The following is a 20,323-nucleotide window of genomic DNA, read 5'->3' as shown; positions in this document are numbered from 1 at the left end:
GCAAGACTACACCGCAATGACAGGTTGTCTACGGGGTCCTGTGATCTTGGATAGTCCAGCCTTGAACAGACTTCTCTTCTCCTTGGCATTACCACGTCGGAAGCGCAGCACAAGGGGGCGCTTTGCATCGTTCAGAGCCCACAGCGTGTGCTTAAGACCAGCATGCTCGATGTTAGCGTTGCTAATCGCAACGAGGCAATCACCCGGATTCACAGCTGCTGCTTGGCCTTGACTGCGACGTACAATAAGACGTGGAGATCTCTTCAAGCTTTCAATCTTGGGTGCCTATACATTAAAATCCGGTGTTAGACGTGAATACTGTTTTATAGGCATCGAGAAAGGCTGAAAGCGTACCAGTTGTAGACCAAGAGGACCCTTGCCACGGATGGTGATTTCATATTCGTTCGCCTTGGCAGTTCTCAGCGTCGAAACACTGACAACTCCCATTGCCACGATCTTGTATACGCCAGTAATACTCGTGACCGCAGGGTGCTCGGCCACTTCCTGGGTCGTAATTGTCTCATCAGCTGAGAACTCGGCCTCTTCTCCTTCTTCCTCCTCCTCCACCATGGCTTCATGCACAATTTCTGTGATCTCCCGCGCCCGACTGTAATCATATCCCGAGTATTAGCACAGCAATTCCAGTATAATGTTACACCACATTCTACACTGAGACGTACGTTGTGGATCCTCTTCGCAAAGCATTCGTCGCCTTGTCCGATTTAGGTGCTGGTCTGCAAAGATAACAGTTCAGTATGCCATACTCAACGCATGAACGTGGCTTGCGACTCACCTGGCTGAGCTGGTCAAATTCTTGGTTTTATTCGCTGTTCGCGAGCTTTTGAGTTCCTTAAGCACCAGATTATTAACGCTTCCCATAGACACTGTAGTCCCCGTGTCCAGATTCTTGACACACAAACTGCTTTCAGCAACTGAGGCCGGTAGCTGGATAGGCGTCGGCTCATATTTCTCGTAAACAATACGATACAAGGACGGACGGTCCAGCGTCTCCACGTCCAACGTGATCGTGCCCACGTCACCAGGAGGAATATTAAAGGTCTTCGACACTTGAAGCCACAGCGCCACATCCGAGTTCATATCAACAACGCGGATACGGTCGAGGGGGCTGTGCCCAGCAGGAGCTTGAAATGTAATCTTGAGAGGCTTGCCAAGATCGCAGTTCTACCAAACATGAACACACACATTATTTAGTCCTGTCATTTGTGGAAACTTTAGCAAGGAACTGAATGTGTACATACCGATTTGCACTTGACACTGTAGCCAGACTTTTCAGCTTGACGGCGGAAATACATCCACGCAGAACACACATTTTGCTCGTGTTGCAGCTGCTCCGTGTGTTGCAACAGACTTTTTGCACGTGCCACCTTAGGAATGTTGAAGTCTTCTGGGCCGTATCCATAGGGGTTAAACTCGACACTGGCGCCACGACGAATGAGCTCTGCAGCGACATCGTCCGCTCCACTGGCACTGGAATAGAACGAATAAACATAGTTAGTCTACAGCACACAGACGCCCGCTTTTCTTCTACGTGTTTGCACGTACCAAGCGTAATGCAGACAGCTCCAACCTAGCTGGTCCTTGTGGTTCATATCACAGCCAGCGTCTAGCAGAATTATAACAATGCGTAGCCGAGAGTCGGTGTCGCACTTGGTGGCAAGCATGACGAGATTGCGCTGGCGACTGTCCAGGTACTGAACTTGCACTCCACGCTCAATTGCAACCTTCACGCCTTCAACCGATCCAGTGCGGATAGCGTGTAGCAGCGTCTGCAGCAACGCTGCCTTCATTAAACGCGTGAGGTGCGTGTTGGACTGCATAGCTCGCACGCGCCAACTCTTTGATGCCAGCGGTACAAATGGACGGCGAGTGACAGAACTCGACTCGGCACTTCTCGCAGTTGCAGGACGTGTAGGCAGCGGTGGTTTCTTCTCCTTCTGCTCTTCTTTCCACAAGTCGTCACTGGACGTTTCCAGCGCGGGTTCGTTCTGCGTCTTGGTAGCTGCGGGCTTCAATTCGTTTTCTTCAGTGTCAATAACCTCCTTCGTCTTCTCCTCTGCAGTCGTCGACTTCAAGATTGCCGTCTCCTCGCTCACTTTTTCAACCACTTCTTCTGGCTCGATCTCGGATTCGATCCGATCGTCGCTCTGAATTGAGACACGATCTTGCTCGTCTCCGCACGCCGTTTCAGCTTCTTCCTGCGTTGAGGTACTCGCACCAGTCGACAATTCGTCGTTTTTACTTCTGCAGTTTTTTACGACGTCCAAACTGGCCTCTGGCTCAGCGGAGGTGTTACTCATTACTGGCATGGTGGCGGCGGACGAAGGGGATGGCATCTGTACGACCAGAGGCTTCTCAAACCTCGAAAACTGGTCTTACCAGCACCGAAAGAGTCAACTTATGGAGCCACCTGGTCGACGAATGGAGTGTCGCGATCAGGCTGCAGTTCGGGATCGGTTGCTGGAACAGCTGGAAAAACGGCTCGACACCATTTTTTTAAGGGAACCGGTTTTCAACTGGGTGGGATGTGGATTCACAGCTGGGTGGCAGAATTGCTGCTGAAAGATCCTCATTTTTGTAACATTATAAAAGGTCGAATGAATCTGTTACCACGAAAGACGCTGTTTTAAAGGTTTATTTATCAATAGTCCACCGTTTGAAGGATTTTAGAAAGATACTTAAGTACACTTTTGCCGACAATGGCATGGGTACAGTAATACCTTACGATGCCGAGCGGCAACGTCTTGGACTGGGGCGTCAGCAGTTGCTACATGTAGAACGTTTCTTTCGTCATGGACGCCGCTCTATTCCGTCGTGTCGACGCACCTCTTTGCTGGTAACAAGTAGACGCCGTTTCAGGTGTTCATTAGCGCGGTCGTTTTAGGAAATCCAAACTCTCCTCAAGGCCTAAGGGCCATGGGTTCAATTGAAACCTTCTTTGATACTAGTTGTATTTCACCGGGGATATGGGTGCCGAGGCTTAGCCAGACAGCTAGCATGGCACGTGCCGCGAAACTGAATCAGTAGTATAACTGATGCAGCCTTTAGATATACAGACGACGAGTTGACCTGACAAGTACAAGACAAAGCTACCCGACCAAGCAAGTTACTTGGCTGGGTAGCTGTCTTTTTGCGCTCACAATTGATGTTTCCTAAGCGACGACAATCTAAAATCACACGGCCCACCTCTGATACGGTAAAAGGGGTTCGCAAGCGAACTACCTAATATAAAAGTACAAGCGCATAATTAGCTTTAATCGTGTCAGGATGAAAGTTGACAGATCAGAAAGTGAAGGTGGTGTTCATGATGGTGTCTTGCGCTGCAATTAGCAACGATGGCAAAGCAGACATATTGCAGTTATTTACTTCGCAATCTGCTTGGTCTAGCGCGCAGTCCTAAAGGCAGTATCGCAGTCATGCACCTCGACAATGAATGCTTCCACTCAAGTATCGCGTGCCGATCCGACAGCCTCGAGCCAAAACTTGTGGTGAAGCTCGTGAATGTGAAGCCTAGCACGCGTATGGGCGAGCCCACGCAATTTGTGCTGCAGTGCTCGCTCGCCGAGACGGATCTTGAGTGGTTTGTAGAGCGCCGATACTCGGAGTTCCGGGAGCTGCTGAAGATTCTTCACGCGTTCTTCTTGCATCGTGGAGGCGGTGCTCGTTCGCAATGCTTTGGCTGTGCATGGTTCGCTCAAACGTTGCGCAACTACTGGCTACCGAGGCGCCATCTTCTGTGCTCACGGTCGACCAATGTGATCAACCAGCGTCGTGCTGAACTTCATCAGCTAGTGCTGATACTGGCATCGCATACCTTTTCCGCGGTGCCAAAGTGTATTTCCTGTGCTAAAACCATCTTCCCGATAATTCGCGACTTCTTTCTTCGAGGTGCAACGCTTCCTGCCAACCTGAGCTTGCAGACTCTCGAGCAGTCGTTGCAGCCCAAGAATTTTTCGCCTGTTTCCGACCCGAGCAAAAGTCAAATCGAGTTTCGTAAGGCTCGCTCAGTGTGGAAAGTCTTACAGATGGAAAAGCCCGTGTTCTCCAAACTCAGCGAGTACCGGCAGCAACAGAAGTGCCGGGAATCTTAATGAGTTGCCAGATTGCCCCTAAGTTACTGGAGAGTTGGTCGTGCAGCTATAGCAAATAAAACACAAACTAACTTATTAATCCTTAACTACTGGATCATTTCTGAAGCTTAAAACATTTGTAGCCATGTGCCAAGCGACTTCAAGAGAATACCGGTTTTAAACCGGTCGGTCACCAATCATGGATGGCTGCGCACCATCACGTCGCCATGGTGCACCCTCCGATCAAGAAGGAGGAGTTCCTGAGTGCCGTGACACTCGTTTCTTTCTCATATGATGGATCTCTATTATACGTTGGCGTAGGTCCGACGGTATTCCTGTACGCTACTGGGACTGGCCAGCTTCTGGGGAAGCACGAGGTGTTGACGCGAGGCGTTCTGCACGGTTGTGACATCGTCAGACTTTCGGCTTTAGATAAATCGTTTGTCGGCGCCTTCTTTGGTCAAAAACGCGTGTCATGTTTCCAGAATCTGCCGCAGACTTGTGAGGCCGCTTGTGAACTTGAGGAGCTTGCTGTGCTGGCCAAACCGAAAGTGTTTTGCGATTGGGTGTTCGACGTGCAGCTGCTGACAACGGACTTTGCGTTAACGAAGAACGAGAATCTACTGGCTGCAGTTGGACTGGCTCACAATTTGGTGCAGATATGGGATCCACTGCGCAACGATATTCTCCGCAGCGTGCAGTGTGCTGAGCGCTGCATTTTGTACGCTTTGGCGTTCCACGGACGATCACTGGATGAGCTTGTGGTTGCTTCTGGGACGGTTTTCCAGCAAATTTTGCTGTGGAATCCCATGGAGAATGGAAAGAATGCGTTGAACACTGCCGTAGAGCCGGCCCAACGGCTACATGCGCATGATGGCGTGCTCTTCAAATTGGCGTGGTCTTCGGACGCACGCTCATTGGCCTCCGTATCCGATGACCGAACGGTTCAATTGTGGTCGCACAATGGGATAATCACAGCTGAACAGCTCCATTTACCACGAACGCTAACCCGTGCTGAGCTTCTTGCGAACGAGTATTCTCCAGTGTTTCGTGCCTGGGGTCACTCAGCGCGCGTTTGGGACGTGTCTTTCTGGGAGCACGGCGTGGTAACAGCGAGTGAAGATGGCCTTTGCAAGCTCTGGGATCTCCACGGCAATTGCATCGCCACACTACAAGGTCACATGGGCAAGCATGTATGGCGTGCAGCTGTCCATCCTTCGCTAACCATGATTGCCTCGGGAGGTAGTGATGGCGCTGTAAAGCTCTGGGACATCGCACACCAGCGTATGTCTTTATCTGATGGGCCAGGAGCCACCGACTTGTGTAAGACTGTTCGTGTCCCTATTGCGACAGTAGTGTCCTCATCGAAGAAGAAGAAAGGAGCTCCATCGTCGCGCAGTGTACGAAACATCGTACTGAGTATCCAGGATAACGCCAAGACAGCGTTCGTAGCCTCCGAGCACGGTGATATCTTCCGTCTGGACCTTTTGTCGCTCACAGCAGAACACTTTTTTACTATTCCCCCAATTAACGAAGGCATCGTTCAGGCACGAACCGGTGGCTTGTCGACCTTCACAACGGATTCGTCCGGACGCTTCTTGCTGCTCGGTGAAATAACGGGCCGCGTGTGTATCGTCGAGGTAGCCACTGGTATTTTGCTGTACTCATGGATTACCCAGCCCAACGTACGAGTTATGAAGATTTGGTGGGACCTGGAGGACGCTCTATTTATCAGCAGTGCTAATGCAGTTCTCTCTGAATGGAAACCAGCCAAAGTACAGACCAACAAGAGCTTGGCTTCACGCGTGATCACAATGGAGCTTGTGGCATCATTCAAGATCCCAGCCAAGAGCTCAACATCTTCGATTTTGGTCGTTGATCGCTTGACAACCAGAAATGTCATCGCAGGCGATGGACACGGTGGTGTGTATGTATTCAACCGCTCACTCATTTTAACGGAAAGCGATGATAAGCTCAAGACGATGCAGGCCCCTGCTGTCGTGCTGAAAGGAGTTCACGGGCGTGAATTAGTTGCTTCTCTTCTTCTATCCGAAGAAAGTGAAGACGCTCAGAATAATGAGACTTCTATGTTGTCGGGGGGACACGACGGATACATTTGCCGATACGTACTGGAAGCAGATGCAATTGGAGCGCTTACAACTACACAGGTGGGTCGTGAGTCTATTCGAGGCATTTCCACAGTCAAGCAGCTTTGGTGGAGCAAAGCGTCATCTGCCCACGGTAAAACAAAGCACGACCTTATGGTTTTTGGATTCTACGCGGCACAAGCAGTTCTGCACAACTTCTCGGCGCAGTATCGTATCTTTAACGTGGAGTGTGGTGGTTGGCGCCGACCACACGCCCTTTTCACGAGACCGAGTGAGTTCGACTCCGCCTTGCCCTCACACACATTTGTGTTCACGCCACCAGCGATTCAAAAGCAGCAAGTTGATGTCAAGGTGCACTCTACTCTTCTAAGTGGAATCGATGGTGCCGAGACTTTGCCGCGTTTCTCCAAATGCTCACTACATGATCATCATCACGGACGCATGACGACTTGTGTGGCTTTCCTCGGAAGTGAGCGTTTGGTTACTGCTGCAGAAGATAACAGCCTCATGCTTCATCGCCAACGCGATCACGGTAGAACAAACTCGCGTTGGGGAAGTGTGGCTACAGGAATCGCCCATACGACTACGGTCCGGGCGCTTACTTCGTTCCAACACACAAATACTGATGGTATTGAGGAACACATCCTTCTGTCCGGAGGCGGTAAACAACGTCTAAATGTGTGGCTAGTTCGCGGACAAAGCGACTTGCTCCGTCATGTTTGTGGCCACGAACGTGCTGAGGCAGCGCAGGACCACCGCATTCTCGGGCTCGCTACGTTTGCGGTACCTGATGCTTCGAACTCGTATCGACTAGTGACGGCTTGTAATTCCGAAGGGTCCACTCAGCTATTGCTGCTGGATATATGCCGTGGCAAACTCTTCGAGATTGGTGACTTCCACTCGGCCTCAAGAAAGCCAATTTTGTCCTGCGCTGGCTTTCAGAAAGGTGCTGATGACGCAGTGCTTGCTGGTCTAGCAGTTGGCTCTACGGATGGTTTAGTGACGCTATGGGACTTGAGCGATGTACTCAAGAAGATTACTTTACTTCTTCAGTCCAATGAAGAGTTGGCCCAGTTCAAGACGAAACTTCAGAAGCTGATTGGTGAGCTGCAACCTAGTGGCAACTACTTGGCGCACGATATGGGTGTGAACTGCATCAATCTTGTCTCCTGCAACAAGAGCAAGACGGAAGAAAGCCTTGACGTGACTCTTATCAGCGGTGGAGATGACCAGAATTTGAACCTGCGTGAGCTGCAATTCCCAGAGTGTCGAATGCTTTCTGAAGCTGGGACAATTAACGCTAGTGGCTCAGCTATCAAAGCCGTTGCATGTGTTGATGCCGAGTTCATTTTTGCCGCTGGATACGACCAACGAGTGAGCAAGTGGAGCATTTGTCGCAACGAGAACGACACCGAGCTGGAGTGGCAAGGAGCTGCCTTCTCTGAATGCGCCGATATTGCCGATCTCGCAATTCGACAAACCTCGACTGGAAGTGACGAAGTTGTTGTCGTCGGCCAAGGTCTGCAAATTTTGCACTTCCAGCGCGAGTAAGAGAGAAGCACAACAGAGAGAATAGAATTGAATGCATTTTTCTGTTTTTTTTGCTCCTAAGAAAGATCCACATCGCCAGCTCTAGTAGAAATAGCCACACCGCAGCAAATACTACATGTAGTAGTACTTCTTTCCATGCTTGAAGTAGATTCCGGCGGCTTCATCTTGCCATCAGTTCCTACTGAAGTCAACAGTACAGCGCCGCTACTGCAACAAGAAAGCTCGAACCTCGCAATTCCCTAAAGCGACGACGAAAAAATCTCGTTCAACCAAAATCCAGTCCCCACACGAGCACAGCACGTGCAACCTATTGACCGAACGTGTTCTCGCCGCTGTAAGTGATGTAGAGAAAACCGTCCACATCTTTCTGTTCTTCGTAAATGTTCGACATCAAAGCAGCTGAACGAGAAAAATAGCGCAGCGATGTGAGTAAACAAATGGTATTCACTAAAAAATGATGAAGCGGAGAAGGCGTACCGGTAGGTGGGAGGACGTTGTTGATGAAGATGAAGATTGCCTTTTCGGGGCTCAGTTTGATGCGCTTTCTGATCACGTACACGAACTGGCCAACTGTTAGGTCGGCTGGCACCAGGTATTTCTTCTTGTCAATGTCCGGGATATCGCTTCGGTCTGCTTTCTCACAAATCACCTGCGCCAGGAGTAAATTAATCCGTCAGCTAACACATTAACCAATTATTTTTGTCAACGCTACATACCGGAATTCGGTCGGGGTACTTGGATCTGATACGCTGAGCCTCGGCTTGGCGCTTCTCTACAAAATTGACACCAAAAATTGCCTTCAGCGATTGCCACAGCAAACTGGAGACATAAACGGCCACTTACCGAACGGGTGTTCCTTCTTAAATGAGCTCATGGTGTGCTGCTTCCTTTCTTGGTAACTAGATTCCGAGTTCAGTTCGTCTGCGCCAGGTCAATAGCAGAACACAGTTAGTCACTTTCCCACCACGAAGGGTCGCTGCACACTATTTGAGCGCCAAATTGGTGCTGCGACCCCATTAGACACTGGAAGCCACCGCCTGACTCCCGAGTGGGATGATCCAGCTTCACTCGCGCGTTCTCGTTCCGTAGATCGAATCGAGAGACGCGGGTTTCTGCTGCACGTCAACCACTAAAACACACACGTAAAGATGTGTAGCGGGGCCTAGGCGGCTCAGCGTAGCGAGCTCGAGCGCCACCACCATTGGCTTCGATCGGGTTACTTGCCTTCGACGTTTCTTCTCGGCTTCCCCTTTCTGTGTGAAGGGAGACCAAGTCGGAACAATCCAAATACACCTAGCCCTAGGTATAGAAAACTAATTCAACGCATTTTAGCACATAGCTCGGGCTTTGCTACCTGGGTGAACAGAATATGCTAGAGTTTGTAAGGGTAAAGTTTTCGAGAAGAGTACGTAATTCGCTGCTGTGATTCATAAAACGAGGACGAGCGACCATCACTCTGGTTGAAGAATGTATCAGCTCTGCGACGTGATCCTCGTAGCAACATTTCTTGTTCTTGTTAATATTGGTCTACGCAGACAGGTATTAATAATAAGCATTTTCTGGCAGGCCTCTACGCCAGCATTCTTTTCTTCGTTTGCATGCAGCTAGGGTTGCCCCATTTGGTTTGGGCGTTACTGGTACCACGGATCAGCAATTTACTGAAGGCGATGGCGTTGGAAATGCAAGCGCGACGGACGCGAAAGCTCTCGTCGACGGCGTTTCGGTTTAGTTATCGCATGCTGTTCTACCGCGGTTACCATTGTGCTCTCGAATTGAGTTGCAAGCCCAACTGCACACGTCGTACATATTTAACAGGCTTCGTTTCTCCCCCTGCCACCTCGAATACACTGCGATTTTACAGAACCGACGTCAATCCCCAGGCTCGACACATCGAAAGATTCACTCGCTGTCGGGCAGTATTGCATATGTAGTACAGTAGACCATGTGTGCTGTCCGTAGGATGTTCCTACCAGGAACAGCGGCCATCGGCAACACCAACTGCAGGCATCAGTCTGATGTGGTTCGACTTGCGTGTTGAACACAGTTTTCTCGCGCCACGCTGGGAGAATCGATTGGTTAATTTACCCGAAAAACCTTGATCTCAACCATTAAAAAACCTCGGGCCAAAACGACGGCTCCTTCTTTCTCTCTTGCAGCACAACCCAAGACGCTCAGAACGCGCGAGTCGCCTCGTTTTTCTTCTCGGTGTAGGTGCCTTTCTATTCTTGTAGCGCCAATATGGGGCGCAGCTGTCTCTCCCTTCATCTCCCCTCTTCTCGCCGGTCGCCCTCCCTTATCTACACTGTATGGTAGAAGTGAATGGATCCTTGGTTTTTCTTTGGAATCTAGGAGCGACGGAACGGGGAGAAGAAGGGAGCGTCATGGTATGCTGGAAGCTGTCAACTAACGGGATCGCTGTGTCGTGCTGCAGATTGAGCGCCTTTACTCGCCGCTTTTTCTCTACATTCCACCAAGATGAACCCCGAATAGTACGTGCAGGATCGCATGCTACTAGCTGATTTATTGCTGCTTTTAGAAGGCTCGATCCGGCTGACCTGCGTCTCTTACATGCAGTGACTACCTCTTCAAGCTGCTACTGATCGGTGACTCTGGTGTCGGCAAGTCGTGTCTGCTTCTCCGTTTCGCTGACGACACGTACACGGAGAGCTACATCTCGACCATCGGTGTTGACTTTGTGAGTGTCTAACATATTTTACGCCAAACGACCTTTTGTAAGGTCTAGATTGCCATTACATTGCTCACATGGCTTTCGCGATTTTGCTTAGAAAATCCGTACGATCGAGCTGGACGGCAAGACCATCAAGCTCCAAATTGTACGCCGCTAAAAAAACATTTGTCCCCGCGTGATTTCCTATTTAACTAACGGTTCTCCTATTTCAACAGTGGGACACTGCCGGCCAGGAGCGTTTCCGCACGATCACTAGCAGTTACTACCGCGGTGCCCACGGTATTATCGTGGTGTACGATGTGACGGACCAGGAGTCGTTCAATAACGTGAAACAGTGGCTGCACGAGATCGATAGGTGCGCTCGTCTTGTTTACGGAATGGACCTACAGAAAAGAAAGAGCTAAGTGATGGACCGCTTTGATTTGCAGATACGCCTGTGAGAACGTGAACAAGCTGCTGGTTGGTAACAAGAGCGATCTAACGGCCAAGCGCGTGGTGAGCACCGACGCCGCCAAGGAATTTGCCGAAAGCCTGGGCATCGAGTTCCTGGAGACCAGTGCGAAGAACGCCGCCAATGTCGAGAAGGCATTCATGATGATGGCTGCCCAGATCAAGAAGCGCATGGCAAACGCGCCCGTGGCCCCCAAGGCCGGAGTTAAGCTGACGCCTGGCCAGCAGGTCCCGTCCAATGGCGGGTCGAAGTGCTGCTAAGCAGTGTCGTTTAGTCCTGTTAGCCTCGCGTCGCGCATTAGTTGATTTATCTGCAGTTTGGCCCTGGGGTGTGTAGCGAGGCGTGACACTCAGGGCGAGTTCAGAACAGGATGAAGAGATCAGGTGTGTGGCGCGGGTGAAAAAGGCTGTTCGAGGATTTGGTGGCGTGTGGAACGGAGTATCAGGGCGCTTTCTCAAGTCGTGTCTGCGCTTCTCTCCTAGGTCTCGCGTCCTCGTTTTTGGCTTGAAAGGAGCGACAACGAATGCTACTCTGGTTAGTTGCGACCCTATACACGGTATATTCATTCTCTTTTCTACAAGTTGGGTTATGCTACGTACTTCGTTGCTTTAGTTGCATTTGAAGTTGGCGCACATTAGTCCGTTGTTCTAGTATTTCCCCCTCGAGAAAATGCAGCACTAAGCGAGCTTGTAGCGTTGGAATCCTTGTAGACGACAAATTCGAACTCAGGCTGACGCTTTCTTTGCTTAACAGACTGAAGGATCCATTCTACAGTACAAGCGTTTGTGAGATTCATAGCACTAGCCATCTTCTACATGTAGTAGTACTACGCGGTAGTAGACGTACCCGGCCTTACGAACTTAACCTTGCCACAGCTCTGTTGCATGCAACGAGATGTTCATCATAAGCTTCTTCTCCTTCTTCGCAATCAGGATGAACTATAGGTTTACCTTTAGCACTTTATCTGCTTTGGACCCGTTCAAGTTGGAGCCGACCATGTGCGTGACGCGCGTGGCGGTCAGCGCCGAGCTACAATGGGTACCAGCCGCAACACAAGGAATGTCAAGTCAAATGACGCATTGCAGGTTGTTTAATTCTGCGTACGCCACGTTTCCGCCGTGTTCCCGAACCAACTTCGCTAAGTAATATCTATGAAACAAAAGTAATTAGGTGTTAGAGCAAACAGGCAAGTTTTCATCACCTGCACATCCACGTACGAGGATACTTTGCCTGTTCGCCCATTAAACACAATTCGACAGCCCTGCATATAAACAATAAAGTCAAGCGGAGTTTTGCAGCTTGAAGCGAAAGGAGGACTCATTATGAATGTACCTTGAAAATATCGGACTGTGCCGCTCGCTGTTTCGCTTCCTCTAAATTTTGAATATACGATAGCCACAAAGAGTGAGTGCCGAAGTTGCAGTTTCCTTTACACACTCCAGGACGCTCCAAACCCTGCTTCGTGCTGCTTGCCTGGGCATGCTTTTCGAGAAAAAACTGCTCGCGTTTCTTCTCGGCCCATCGTCTTCTGGTATCTTCCTCTTCTTCTTGCTGTCGATCGCTCTTAACGCGGCGCTCGTTCCTCGACGTTGGCCCACTCGGCCCATTTACTGAAAACATCGCTTAATTTTCAACTTGCCCTAAGGACCGAAAAGTAGCAGGTGCATTTGAATTTGGTCCGGCGGGTGAGACTATTTTGCGGAAATAGTCCAATCGAGTATCAGATTTGGAGTTCGCAGGCGGCATGCAGGGCTCGCCGGCGAGCGGTCAGTTCGCCGCGCCGCACGGACAGCTTCACCCTCTTCAGTCGCAACACCCTCAGAAGCAAATGACGTCGCGCCAAACACCCGCTGCGAGCATCGACACGGAGCACAACGATATGATCTACGACATCCAGCTTGACTACTACGGCAAGCGCTTGGTCACTTGTTCGTCCGACCGGACCTTCCGTGTGTACGACGTGTCGAAAGCCATGGTGGCAGGTGGAGATAGCGACGACCATTCAGCAGTGAAGGACGGACTGGAGCCGCAGCAGGAGCAGCAGCTTCACGTATTGCAACACGTGGTTCCTCTGGCCGACGACTCGGCGGCCCCGATTCACCGCGTGGCCTGGGCGCACCCTAAGTTTGGGGCAGTGCTCGCTCTGGCAGCTCAGGATGGTAAGGTGTACATCTACCGAGAAGAATTAGTCCAACAGGGTACTGGAGGAGTAAGCAATGTGACGGAATGGCGGCTCAAACACGTGCATGAGTTCCACTCGCTGGCCGTGCTTAGTGTGGCCTGGGCGCCGTACGAATACGGACTATGTCTAGCGAGTGCATCGGCTGACGGACAAGTCTCATTCCTTACCCGTACGCGGGAAGGGTGGGTGGTGTCGTCGAGTTTTCGCAACTCGGAGGAGGGAATGGGCTGTACTTCTGTGAGCTGGGCGCCTTACAACTCGTTGGGCTCGCAAGGAGCTCAAGGACCCGTCCAGCGTGTGGTCACTGGATCATGTAACCACGCAGTTACTATTTGGCAGTTTGTTACTGCGCCACAGGAAGATAGCAATGCTGGCAACAGCTACTGGAAAGTTGTGATCACTCCTTTTTACGGACACAACGACTGGGTTCGCGATGTGGTATGGGCGCCAAATGTGGGTATACCGGCGAACGCGATTGCATCTGGGTCGGATGATCACACAGTGCGTGTGTGGACCCAAGATGAAGCTGATGGCGAGTGGGCGTCCCACGTCCTGCACACGTTCCGCGCGCCGGTGTACCGTTTGAGCTGGTCACTTACGGGCTCTGTGCTTAGTGTCGCTGCTGGTGATGACGAAGTAACCTTCTGGAAGCAGCAGAGCAATCATGAATGGACGCAGATGTCTTCAGTAAATGATCAAGGCGCAACTATAATCACGAGCAATTAGATGTCTGAGTAGCGAAAGCTACCAAGTGCTAGGGCAGTTAGAGTTGGTATTCTTTTACTAAAGACTAGGTGCTCCTACTAAGTATGTGCCTGTGTCCATTTTTCATTGTCGTTCAGCTTTATTAATGCGTGTCATCGTCACCCGAGAACTCCTCAGATCGATCTATTATGACGTATGGTAAACGCGCATGGCGTAGGATGCAACGTCTAGCAGCTGAAAATGCTCACTGGCGCCATCCACCAGTCTTTTATCGGCCCCAGCAATGCGCAGACAGATTTGAGCCTTCTGTACATCGTTAAGCTTGTCTAGTGCGAGTACGTCGTCATTCAGCTGCCGCAAAATCGTAAGCACCGGGTATCCAGCCAGCAGGATACTCTCGATGTCCGTTTTCATCTTCTCAAAGCTGTTCGAAGTCACCGATACCCAAAATTGCTGCAGGAGCTCGGGCGGAGCAAGACCCGCCACAGCTATGACATCATCTTGTGATAGCTCGTCGTCTCCGCACAGCTGCTTGGCACTCTGCAAGTAGTTGATCGCCTTTCGCAAGTCTCCGGTCGAGCACTCGAGCAGCGACTCCAGCACCGAATCAGATACATCGACACGTTCTTCGGAGGCAATGAAGCGCACACGAGACGCCATGGAGATCTTCTCCAACGGGGCAAAACGGAATTTGGCGCATCGCGAGGCCACAGGCTCAATGATTCGACTCACGTAGTTACAAATAAGGCAAAAGCGCGTGACCTTGGAGTAATTCTCCATCATGCGACGCAGAGCAGACTGTGCGTCGCCGGTCATAGAATCGGCCTCATCGAGCACGATGATCTTGAACGGTGGCAGGCCGCTGGCGCTGCTGATTGCACCCTGGGCGAAGCTCTTGACCTTTTCACGCACCACCTTGATGCCTCGGTCATCTGACGCGTTCAGCTCCAGGAAGCGACCGTTCTTACGGAAGTCCGGTCCAAAAAGCTGGCGACCCACAGCTACGATGGTGGACGTCTTGCCCGTGCCCGGAGGTCCGTAGAAGAGCAAGTGGGGTAACTGGCCGTTGGCGATCGATGTTTTGAGCGTAGCTACGACGTGTTCCTGGTGGGAGATTTCGTCCACATTCTTGGGGCGACTAAAGCGCAGCAAACACGAGATATTGCCAATATAAATCTTACATAATTAGGTGGAAATGTGGCAAAAAGCAGTACACTTACTATTTCTCCACCCATGGCAGCACGGGCGCCGGGACGTTGGTTTTGGATGTCGATGTAGAGCTGAACATGGCGAAATCTCGTGCTCAATGGTTCGCGCGAAAATTTGACGGCTCGATTTCTAGAACCCATATTTCTAAAGACACTACCGGTACTTCTTCAGTAAATACCGGTTTTTAAGTTGAAGTTGCTGCCAATCAGTCTGATTGGCAGCGACTTTTGAATTACAGTGATAAAAACACCTTGCCTGCGGAGAAATGAAGACTGAAGATACGTTTGTCCTAACGGGAGTATCGGCCGTGTGCCGCGAGTGGCCCGAGGTAGGAGCTCTACCGCACGTTGTTCAACTTATTCACGAATATAGCGCCAAACTCTCGTTGCTTGCGTTACCGAACTTGCTGAATGAAGGGAAGTTTAATCAATTCTATCGAGCACTTAGTGCCGTGGAGCAGAGCTCGCAACTCGTTCACCACGAAAAACTGCGTCAGTTTCGCTTAGCAATGCATTTGATCCCGTCAAAGATGACCATGCAAGAGGGTGCATTGAAGACTATGAAGGAACTTTTTGCGCGGTACCATGGATGCATCGATTCGGACACAATTGGCGCAATTTGTGAGATGGCGAATTTACGAGTGCTGAAATGGTTGTACGCCTGTGAGCCAAAGCTGCTGTTTAAGTTTGATTGGAGCGACAAGCAGATATTTCTGCACGCCTCGATGAAAGGCCATGCGGATGTGGTTCGCTGGCTAGTGAAATTATTTCCTGAAAGCACACGATCGCTAGAATACGCTGCGAAAGGGGGTCATCTCGACCTTATCAAATGGTTGATGAAGCATACAACATGGGATGAAACCTCTCTAAGGTTTGCGCTCGCGGACGCAGTTGAGGAAGGTAACCTCGACACCGCTAAATTCTTGCACAACGAGAAGCCTGCGACACATGTAGTTGCACCGTGGGGGCTGGGTTTTCAAGGGAACTTTGAGATGACTAAATGGCTGCACCAGATTGGTTGTAATTTTGATAATCGCTTCGGTTCTGGTGCTGTGTCTGGGGGGCACCTCGAAATTGTGCAGTGGCTTCACATCAACCATCCCAGATCCTTAACGAACAGGTTTCACACTGAGTTCCACGCTATGGACACGGCAGCAGACGAAGGCCATTTGGAAATCCTTAAGTTTCTTCATATCAATCTTCAAGGAGGATGCACTACGAATGCGATGGATCAAGCCTCTGCGAAAGGTCATCTTAAGATCGTGGAGTGGCTGCATGAGAATCGCTCCGAAGGATGCACTACGAAGGCAATGGATCGTGCTGCCGCGCAAGGCCATCTCGATATTGTGCAATGGCTGCATGTGAATCGCTCCGAAGGGTGCACAACCGATGCCATGGACTCAGCAGCTTTTGGAAGCCACTTAGACGTAATTGAATGGTTGAGCTCTAACCGCGATGAAGGCTGCACTCAAGACGCGATACGTGGCACACTAGATAATTGCCGTCTCGATATTGCAAGGTGGATCATGGAACATCAAAAGGTTCAATGCTCTGATCAGGATGTGAATACAATAGTGGAAAACGGAGATCTGGAAATGGTCATGTGGCTGCATAACAATGGCAAGGGGGAATGGTCCAAGAAGACCATGAATACAGCGGCACTTCGTGGTCACCTGAACATTGTCAAGTTCCTGCATGAAAATCGCCGAGAAGGTTGCTCCATTGCAGCAATGAACGGTGCAGCCACTAAAGGTCATCTTGACGTCGTGAAATGGCTGCATGTATACCGCCGGGAAGGCTGTTCCGCCTCAGCAATGAATGGCGCAGCCGCAGGAGGTCATCTTAACGTCGTGAAATGGCTACATGCGCACCGTACCGAGGGGTGCACAGTATTGGCGATGGTAGGCTCCGCTTCTAATGGACACATTAAAGTGATGAAGTTTTTGGCCGAAAATTTCTCTTTAAACTGGCCGAACATTGCCATTAGACGTGCTTTGGATCACGAGCAAATTGAGGCTGCCAAGTGGCTGCACTTCCAGCTGCATCAGCCCCTTTTAAAGGAAAATGCTTATCAAGCTGCCCGTCATGGTCACATTGGTGTCCTCGAGTTCATTCGCTCAAACGCAGAGCACTGCATCACTGCAACCATTTTCCACACGGGCAATGGCAATCATCATCCGGAGGTGGTGAAATGGTATGAGGATCGCTACGGTAACCCGCGCAAGCGTAAGTACTCTACTATTTGTTAAGCTGCAGTTACGGGGGTTGTTATAATTTTGCGGCTTCACCTTGTGTCGTGATTCAGCTTACTGCTTTAGTAATCCACTACCACTACTCGTACCGGTATTATACTTATGTGCACATAAATTACTTGCAGTGCTAAAACTTGTAATACTATTTCTTCGGCACGCATTGTAATATAAAAGTGTCCGGATTCGTTGTTGCGCCACGTAGCAAATCGCGGAGTCCGACGTATCCCGGCAGCCTCTTTCCCTGAGCACCTCTTGAGCATGAGTGTCTTCCGCATGCTGCTGCTGAGTGTGGTGGCGCTTTTTGCGCTGATGCACTCATCTCCTACTAGCGCTAAACGTCTCGACCACGTTTCCTTTGAGAAGCCCTTCGACAACATCGACGGCGAGGGTCTGCGTCAGATCGGAGACAACTTCGTTTACGGCAGCGACACAGCCGTGAACCGCCACTTTGCCCGTCTTACACCCGATCGTCAGAGCAAGCGCGGATACATTTGGGGAAAGCAGAAGCTGGCGGCCAAGGATTTTGCCGCCGTGTTCACGTTCCGAATCAGTGGTCAAGCAAAGTCCTGGTTCGGCGATGGCTTGGCGCTGTGGCTCACAACGAGTCAGTACGTGCAGGGCGACAACCACGGCTTCATTGGCGAGTTCAAGGGTATCGGCGTCCTGTTCGACACGTTCGTCAACCAGGAGCACAGCGGTGGTCACAAGGATGTGACTTTCTTCGAGAACGACGGCAGCAAGACGCTGGACCAGCTCAACGACATGGAGAAAGTGGGTTGCATGGCTCCAGGCATCCGCTACCATGAGAAGAACGCAGCCTTCAGTCCGTCGCTCAACATGTCCCGTGCTAAGATCACATACACAAAGGCCGACCGACAATTAACTATCTTGATAGATGCTGACGCGTCGGGCAACTGGGTTAAGTGCTACAACCAGCGTCTAAACATCGGTGATGACTGGATGGATGATGCTTACGTCGGTATTTCGGCCTCAACAGGTGGTCTCGCAGACAACCACGACGTTGTCGCTCTCAACTTCTACGAGTAAGTTTAGCTATTCTGTGTATCTTTTCATGAGAATCGCATGCTAATTTTCTTTTTGATTCTGTAGTGACGTCATTGACTCGCTCGCGGCACAGGAGGATGAAAAGCAGCGCGATGCAGTGGACAAAAACCTTGAAGCCACACTCAGTAAGGGTAACAACGACGACAAGATGAAACTGGTCAAGCGGAAATACGCTCAGTTGCTTGAGGAATTCGAGTATCAGTTCACAGCACTAAAGGAGTCGACGGAAAACACGATTCAGAAGCTGAAGCAGCAAGGTGTAGAGGACGAGAAGCGTATTGCCGAGCTGGAGGCTTGGGCAAACGGAAAAGTGGTCGAGCGTGTGCACAGTACAGTGAACGCTATCCGCGACCAGGTCGACTCACAGCTGGAAGAGACTGTGAAAGAAACTGCTGCCAAGTCCAGTAGCTGGAAGACCCCGTTCTTCATCATTGTGTTCATCATTGCCGGTATTGCTGCTGCCGGATACAAGAAGTACCAGGACCTTCGCAAGACTCACTTCCTGTAGGGAGATTTAACCCTCGTTTCAGATCTTACCTCTGCTTGTTTGCATCGGTGATAGACGCCGTCTGTCAGTCACGTTAGAGACGGCAACATGCAGATACAGCTAGGAGATGGGATCACGTGGGGGACCAAATGGTAGCTCGCATTATTGTTTTTTGGACTCACAGTACTTCGAAGTATCTCTTTGTGTTGTACTACGTACTACTATTATGGACTGTGAATCAAAGTTGGTATGGTACATTACAGCAATTGTCTTAGGCAGGCAAGGCAGTACCGGTAAAGCTTTGATGATTCTAATTTACCCGGACGCGAGATCGTCGTGTGCGTGTTCGCAGACTCGGCAGACGCAGGACGCGTTGTAAGGAACTTTCCACGGCGCCGGAAGGAAGGCACCGTAACGACAGCGAAGCGCGAACCACGACTTGAAAACCGGGTGACTTGGGTTGATGTTGTCGCGGTGTGCGAGATAAAGCAGCACGACCGGTTCCAACAAAGGAGGCTTCACATCCGCAATCTCGTTGCCAGAGATCACAAACCAGATAGCGTCTACGAGTAGCTCCTTCGAGAACTGGTTCGCTCGCGCTTTGAGCAGCAGCAAGTCAGCAAAATAAAGCGCTAGCTGGCGCACTTCGAGCTGCAGCGAATGAACTCCGTACTCAAGGCTATCGTGGTCTGCGAGGGTATAGATTCGCTTTTGAAGCGCACCTAGTATTGTACGTGTCATGATCCGATAGTTGAGAAGTTGTAAGATATCAAGCTCGAACTTGAGAATCTCATTCCATTTCCACTGTAAATAAGTAGCGACATAATGATAAGCTTCGAAGCTACGGTAGACAAAATGACTGGCACCCTACGTTGCTAGAGTGTCTTCGTCGCTGTAAAACCTCTTTGATGTTCTTGTCGAAAATAGTCGTTGGTGTCTCGACAAATTTGACAGCTATCCACAAGCACCTGTAGAGCATACCGAACATGTTAGCATTTTTGTTTTACGAAAAAAAAGCAGTCTCGGTCTTGCATCCTTACGAAATGCTGAGTGCTTCAAGTCTGGAGACTTCGATGCTCTGAAGTGCTAAAAACCGGTCCAATAGCCCAACGCATAAATGCAATGTCTCTTTCGACAATCCTAGCGCCGACGTGATCGTCAGAATGGCCGCCACCATCTCATCTCGGTGTGCAGCCGTCGCAAACTCCTCATCCCTGTCCTGAATGTCTTCTATTCTAACGTGATCCACCGCTGTCGGCGACTCAGATTTAACACGCTTTAATTGCTTGCCACCGGCATCACGGAACTGCTGATTCGTGGGACTCTGTGGCTGCTCACTTCGTGGATGCTTGCGATTGATGCACATTCCGCCAGATTTTGAATATGACGCTTTACCGGTATTCAGTGAAGATGCACTGCCCGCTGCAGAATTTGTTGAGGATATCAAGAGACGAGTCTACACAGTACTGTAGCTGCCCGTTCGCTCGCAACAAGAGAACTGATGCGTCTGCATCCGTGAGCTTATTGACGATTTTTG

The 20,323-nt window shown here is 50.4% G+C and overlaps 10 protein-coding genes across 10 annotated transcripts; 5 read left to right on the top strand and 5 right to left on the bottom strand.

Annotated features, from left to right (window-relative positions):
• Positions 1–6: 6 nt before the first annotated feature.
• On the bottom strand, positions 7–2,461 carry PITG_03396 (uncharacterized protein; the record flags this gene model as incomplete). Its single annotated transcript, XM_002906420.1, has 6 exons — positions 7–285; positions 355–607; positions 681–734; positions 794–1,182; positions 1,260–1,488; positions 1,564–2,461. The coding sequence occupies 6 exons, from the start codon at positions 2,316–2,318 to the stop codon at positions 7–9; spliced, it is 1,959 nt and encodes a 652-aa protein (XP_002906466.1).
• Positions 2,462–3,434: 973 nt separating this feature from the next.
• On the top strand, positions 3,435–4,015 carry PITG_03395 (uncharacterized protein; the record flags this gene model as incomplete). The annotated part of the gene is made up of 2 exons (XM_002906419.1): positions 3,435–3,906; positions 4,008–4,015. The coding sequence occupies 2 exons, from the start codon at positions 3,435–3,437 to the stop codon at positions 4,013–4,015; spliced, it is 480 nt and encodes a 159-aa protein (XP_002906465.1).
• A 300-nt stretch (positions 4,016–4,315) lies between these two features.
• Positions 4,316–7,747, top strand: PITG_03394 (uncharacterized protein; the record flags this gene model as incomplete). The annotated part of the gene is made up of 3 exons (XM_002906418.1): positions 4,316–4,663; positions 4,706–7,219; positions 7,304–7,747. The coding sequence occupies 3 exons, from the start codon at positions 4,316–4,318 to the stop codon at positions 7,745–7,747; spliced, it is 3,306 nt and encodes a 1,101-aa protein (XP_002906464.1).
• Positions 7,748–7,761: 14 nt separating this feature from the next.
• Positions 7,762–8,995, bottom strand: PITG_03393 (autophagy-related protein, putative; the record flags this gene model as incomplete). The annotated part of the gene is made up of 5 exons (XM_002906417.1): positions 7,762–8,146; positions 8,225–8,396; positions 8,464–8,519; positions 8,591–8,668; positions 8,972–8,995. 4 exons carry the CDS (start codon positions 8,619–8,621, stop codon positions 8,055–8,057), a joined length of 351 nt encoding a protein of 116 aa, XP_002906463.1.
• A 1,227-nt stretch (positions 8,996–10,222) lies between these two features.
• Positions 10,223–11,147, top strand: PITG_03392 (Rab1 family GTPase (PiYpt1); the record flags this gene model as incomplete). Its single annotated transcript, XM_002906416.1, has 5 exons — positions 10,223–10,236; positions 10,322–10,442; positions 10,534–10,581; positions 10,652–10,791; positions 10,865–11,147. The coding sequence occupies 5 exons, from the start codon at positions 10,223–10,225 to the stop codon at positions 11,145–11,147; spliced, it is 606 nt and encodes a 201-aa protein (XP_002906462.1).
• A 374-nt stretch (positions 11,148–11,521) lies between these two features.
• Positions 11,522–12,129, bottom strand: PITG_03391 (uncharacterized protein; the record flags this gene model as incomplete). The annotated part of the gene is made up of 5 exons (XM_002906415.1): positions 11,522–11,655; positions 11,734–11,764; positions 11,838–11,916; positions 11,992–12,025; positions 12,105–12,129. 5 exons carry the CDS (start codon positions 12,127–12,129, stop codon positions 11,522–11,524), a joined length of 303 nt encoding a protein of 100 aa, XP_002906461.1.
• Positions 12,130–12,641: 512 nt separating this feature from the next.
• Positions 12,642–13,795, top strand: PITG_03390 (WD domain-containing protein, putative; the record flags this gene model as incomplete). Its single annotated transcript, XM_002906414.1, has 1 exon — positions 12,642–13,795. One exon carries the CDS (start codon positions 12,767–12,769, stop codon positions 13,793–13,795), a length of 1,029 nt encoding a protein of 342 aa, XP_002906460.1.
• Positions 13,796–13,960: 165 nt separating this feature from the next.
• On the bottom strand, positions 13,961–15,083 carry PITG_03389 (replication factor C subunit 4; the record flags this gene model as incomplete). Its single annotated transcript, XM_002906413.1, has 2 exons — positions 13,961–14,912; positions 14,995–15,083. 2 exons carry the CDS (start codon positions 15,060–15,062, stop codon positions 13,961–13,963), a joined length of 1,020 nt encoding a protein of 339 aa, XP_002906459.1.
• A 2,346-nt stretch (positions 15,084–17,429) lies between these two features.
• PITG_03388 (lectin, putative) lies at positions 17,430–19,041 on the top strand (the record flags this gene model as incomplete). The annotated part of the gene is made up of 2 exons (XM_002906412.1): positions 17,430–18,277; positions 18,345–19,041. The coding sequence occupies 2 exons, from the start codon at positions 17,493–17,495 to the stop codon at positions 18,805–18,807; spliced, it is 1,248 nt and encodes a 415-aa protein (XP_002906458.1).
• Positions 19,042–19,101: 60 nt separating this feature from the next.
• PITG_03387 (uncharacterized protein) lies at positions 19,102–20,152 on the bottom strand (the record flags this gene model as incomplete). Its single annotated transcript, XM_002906411.1, has 5 exons — positions 19,102–19,430; positions 19,509–19,590; positions 19,658–19,754; positions 19,827–20,013; positions 20,110–20,152. 5 exons carry the CDS (start codon positions 20,150–20,152, stop codon positions 19,102–19,104), a joined length of 738 nt encoding a protein of 245 aa, XP_002906457.1.
• Between the last annotated feature and the right edge of the window lie 171 nt (positions 20,153–20,323).

The sequence above is a fragment of the Phytophthora infestans genome, genomic scaffold (assembly GCF_000142945.1).
Source record: "Phytophthora infestans T30-4 supercont1.4 genomic scaffold, whole genome shotgun sequence".
In the NCBI taxonomy this organism is placed as follows: Eukaryota; Oomycota; class Peronosporomycetes; order Peronosporales; family Peronosporaceae; genus Phytophthora; species Phytophthora infestans.
The sequence above is the reverse complement of the archived record's forward strand: the minus strand, read 5'-3'. Positions and strand labels throughout refer to the sequence as shown.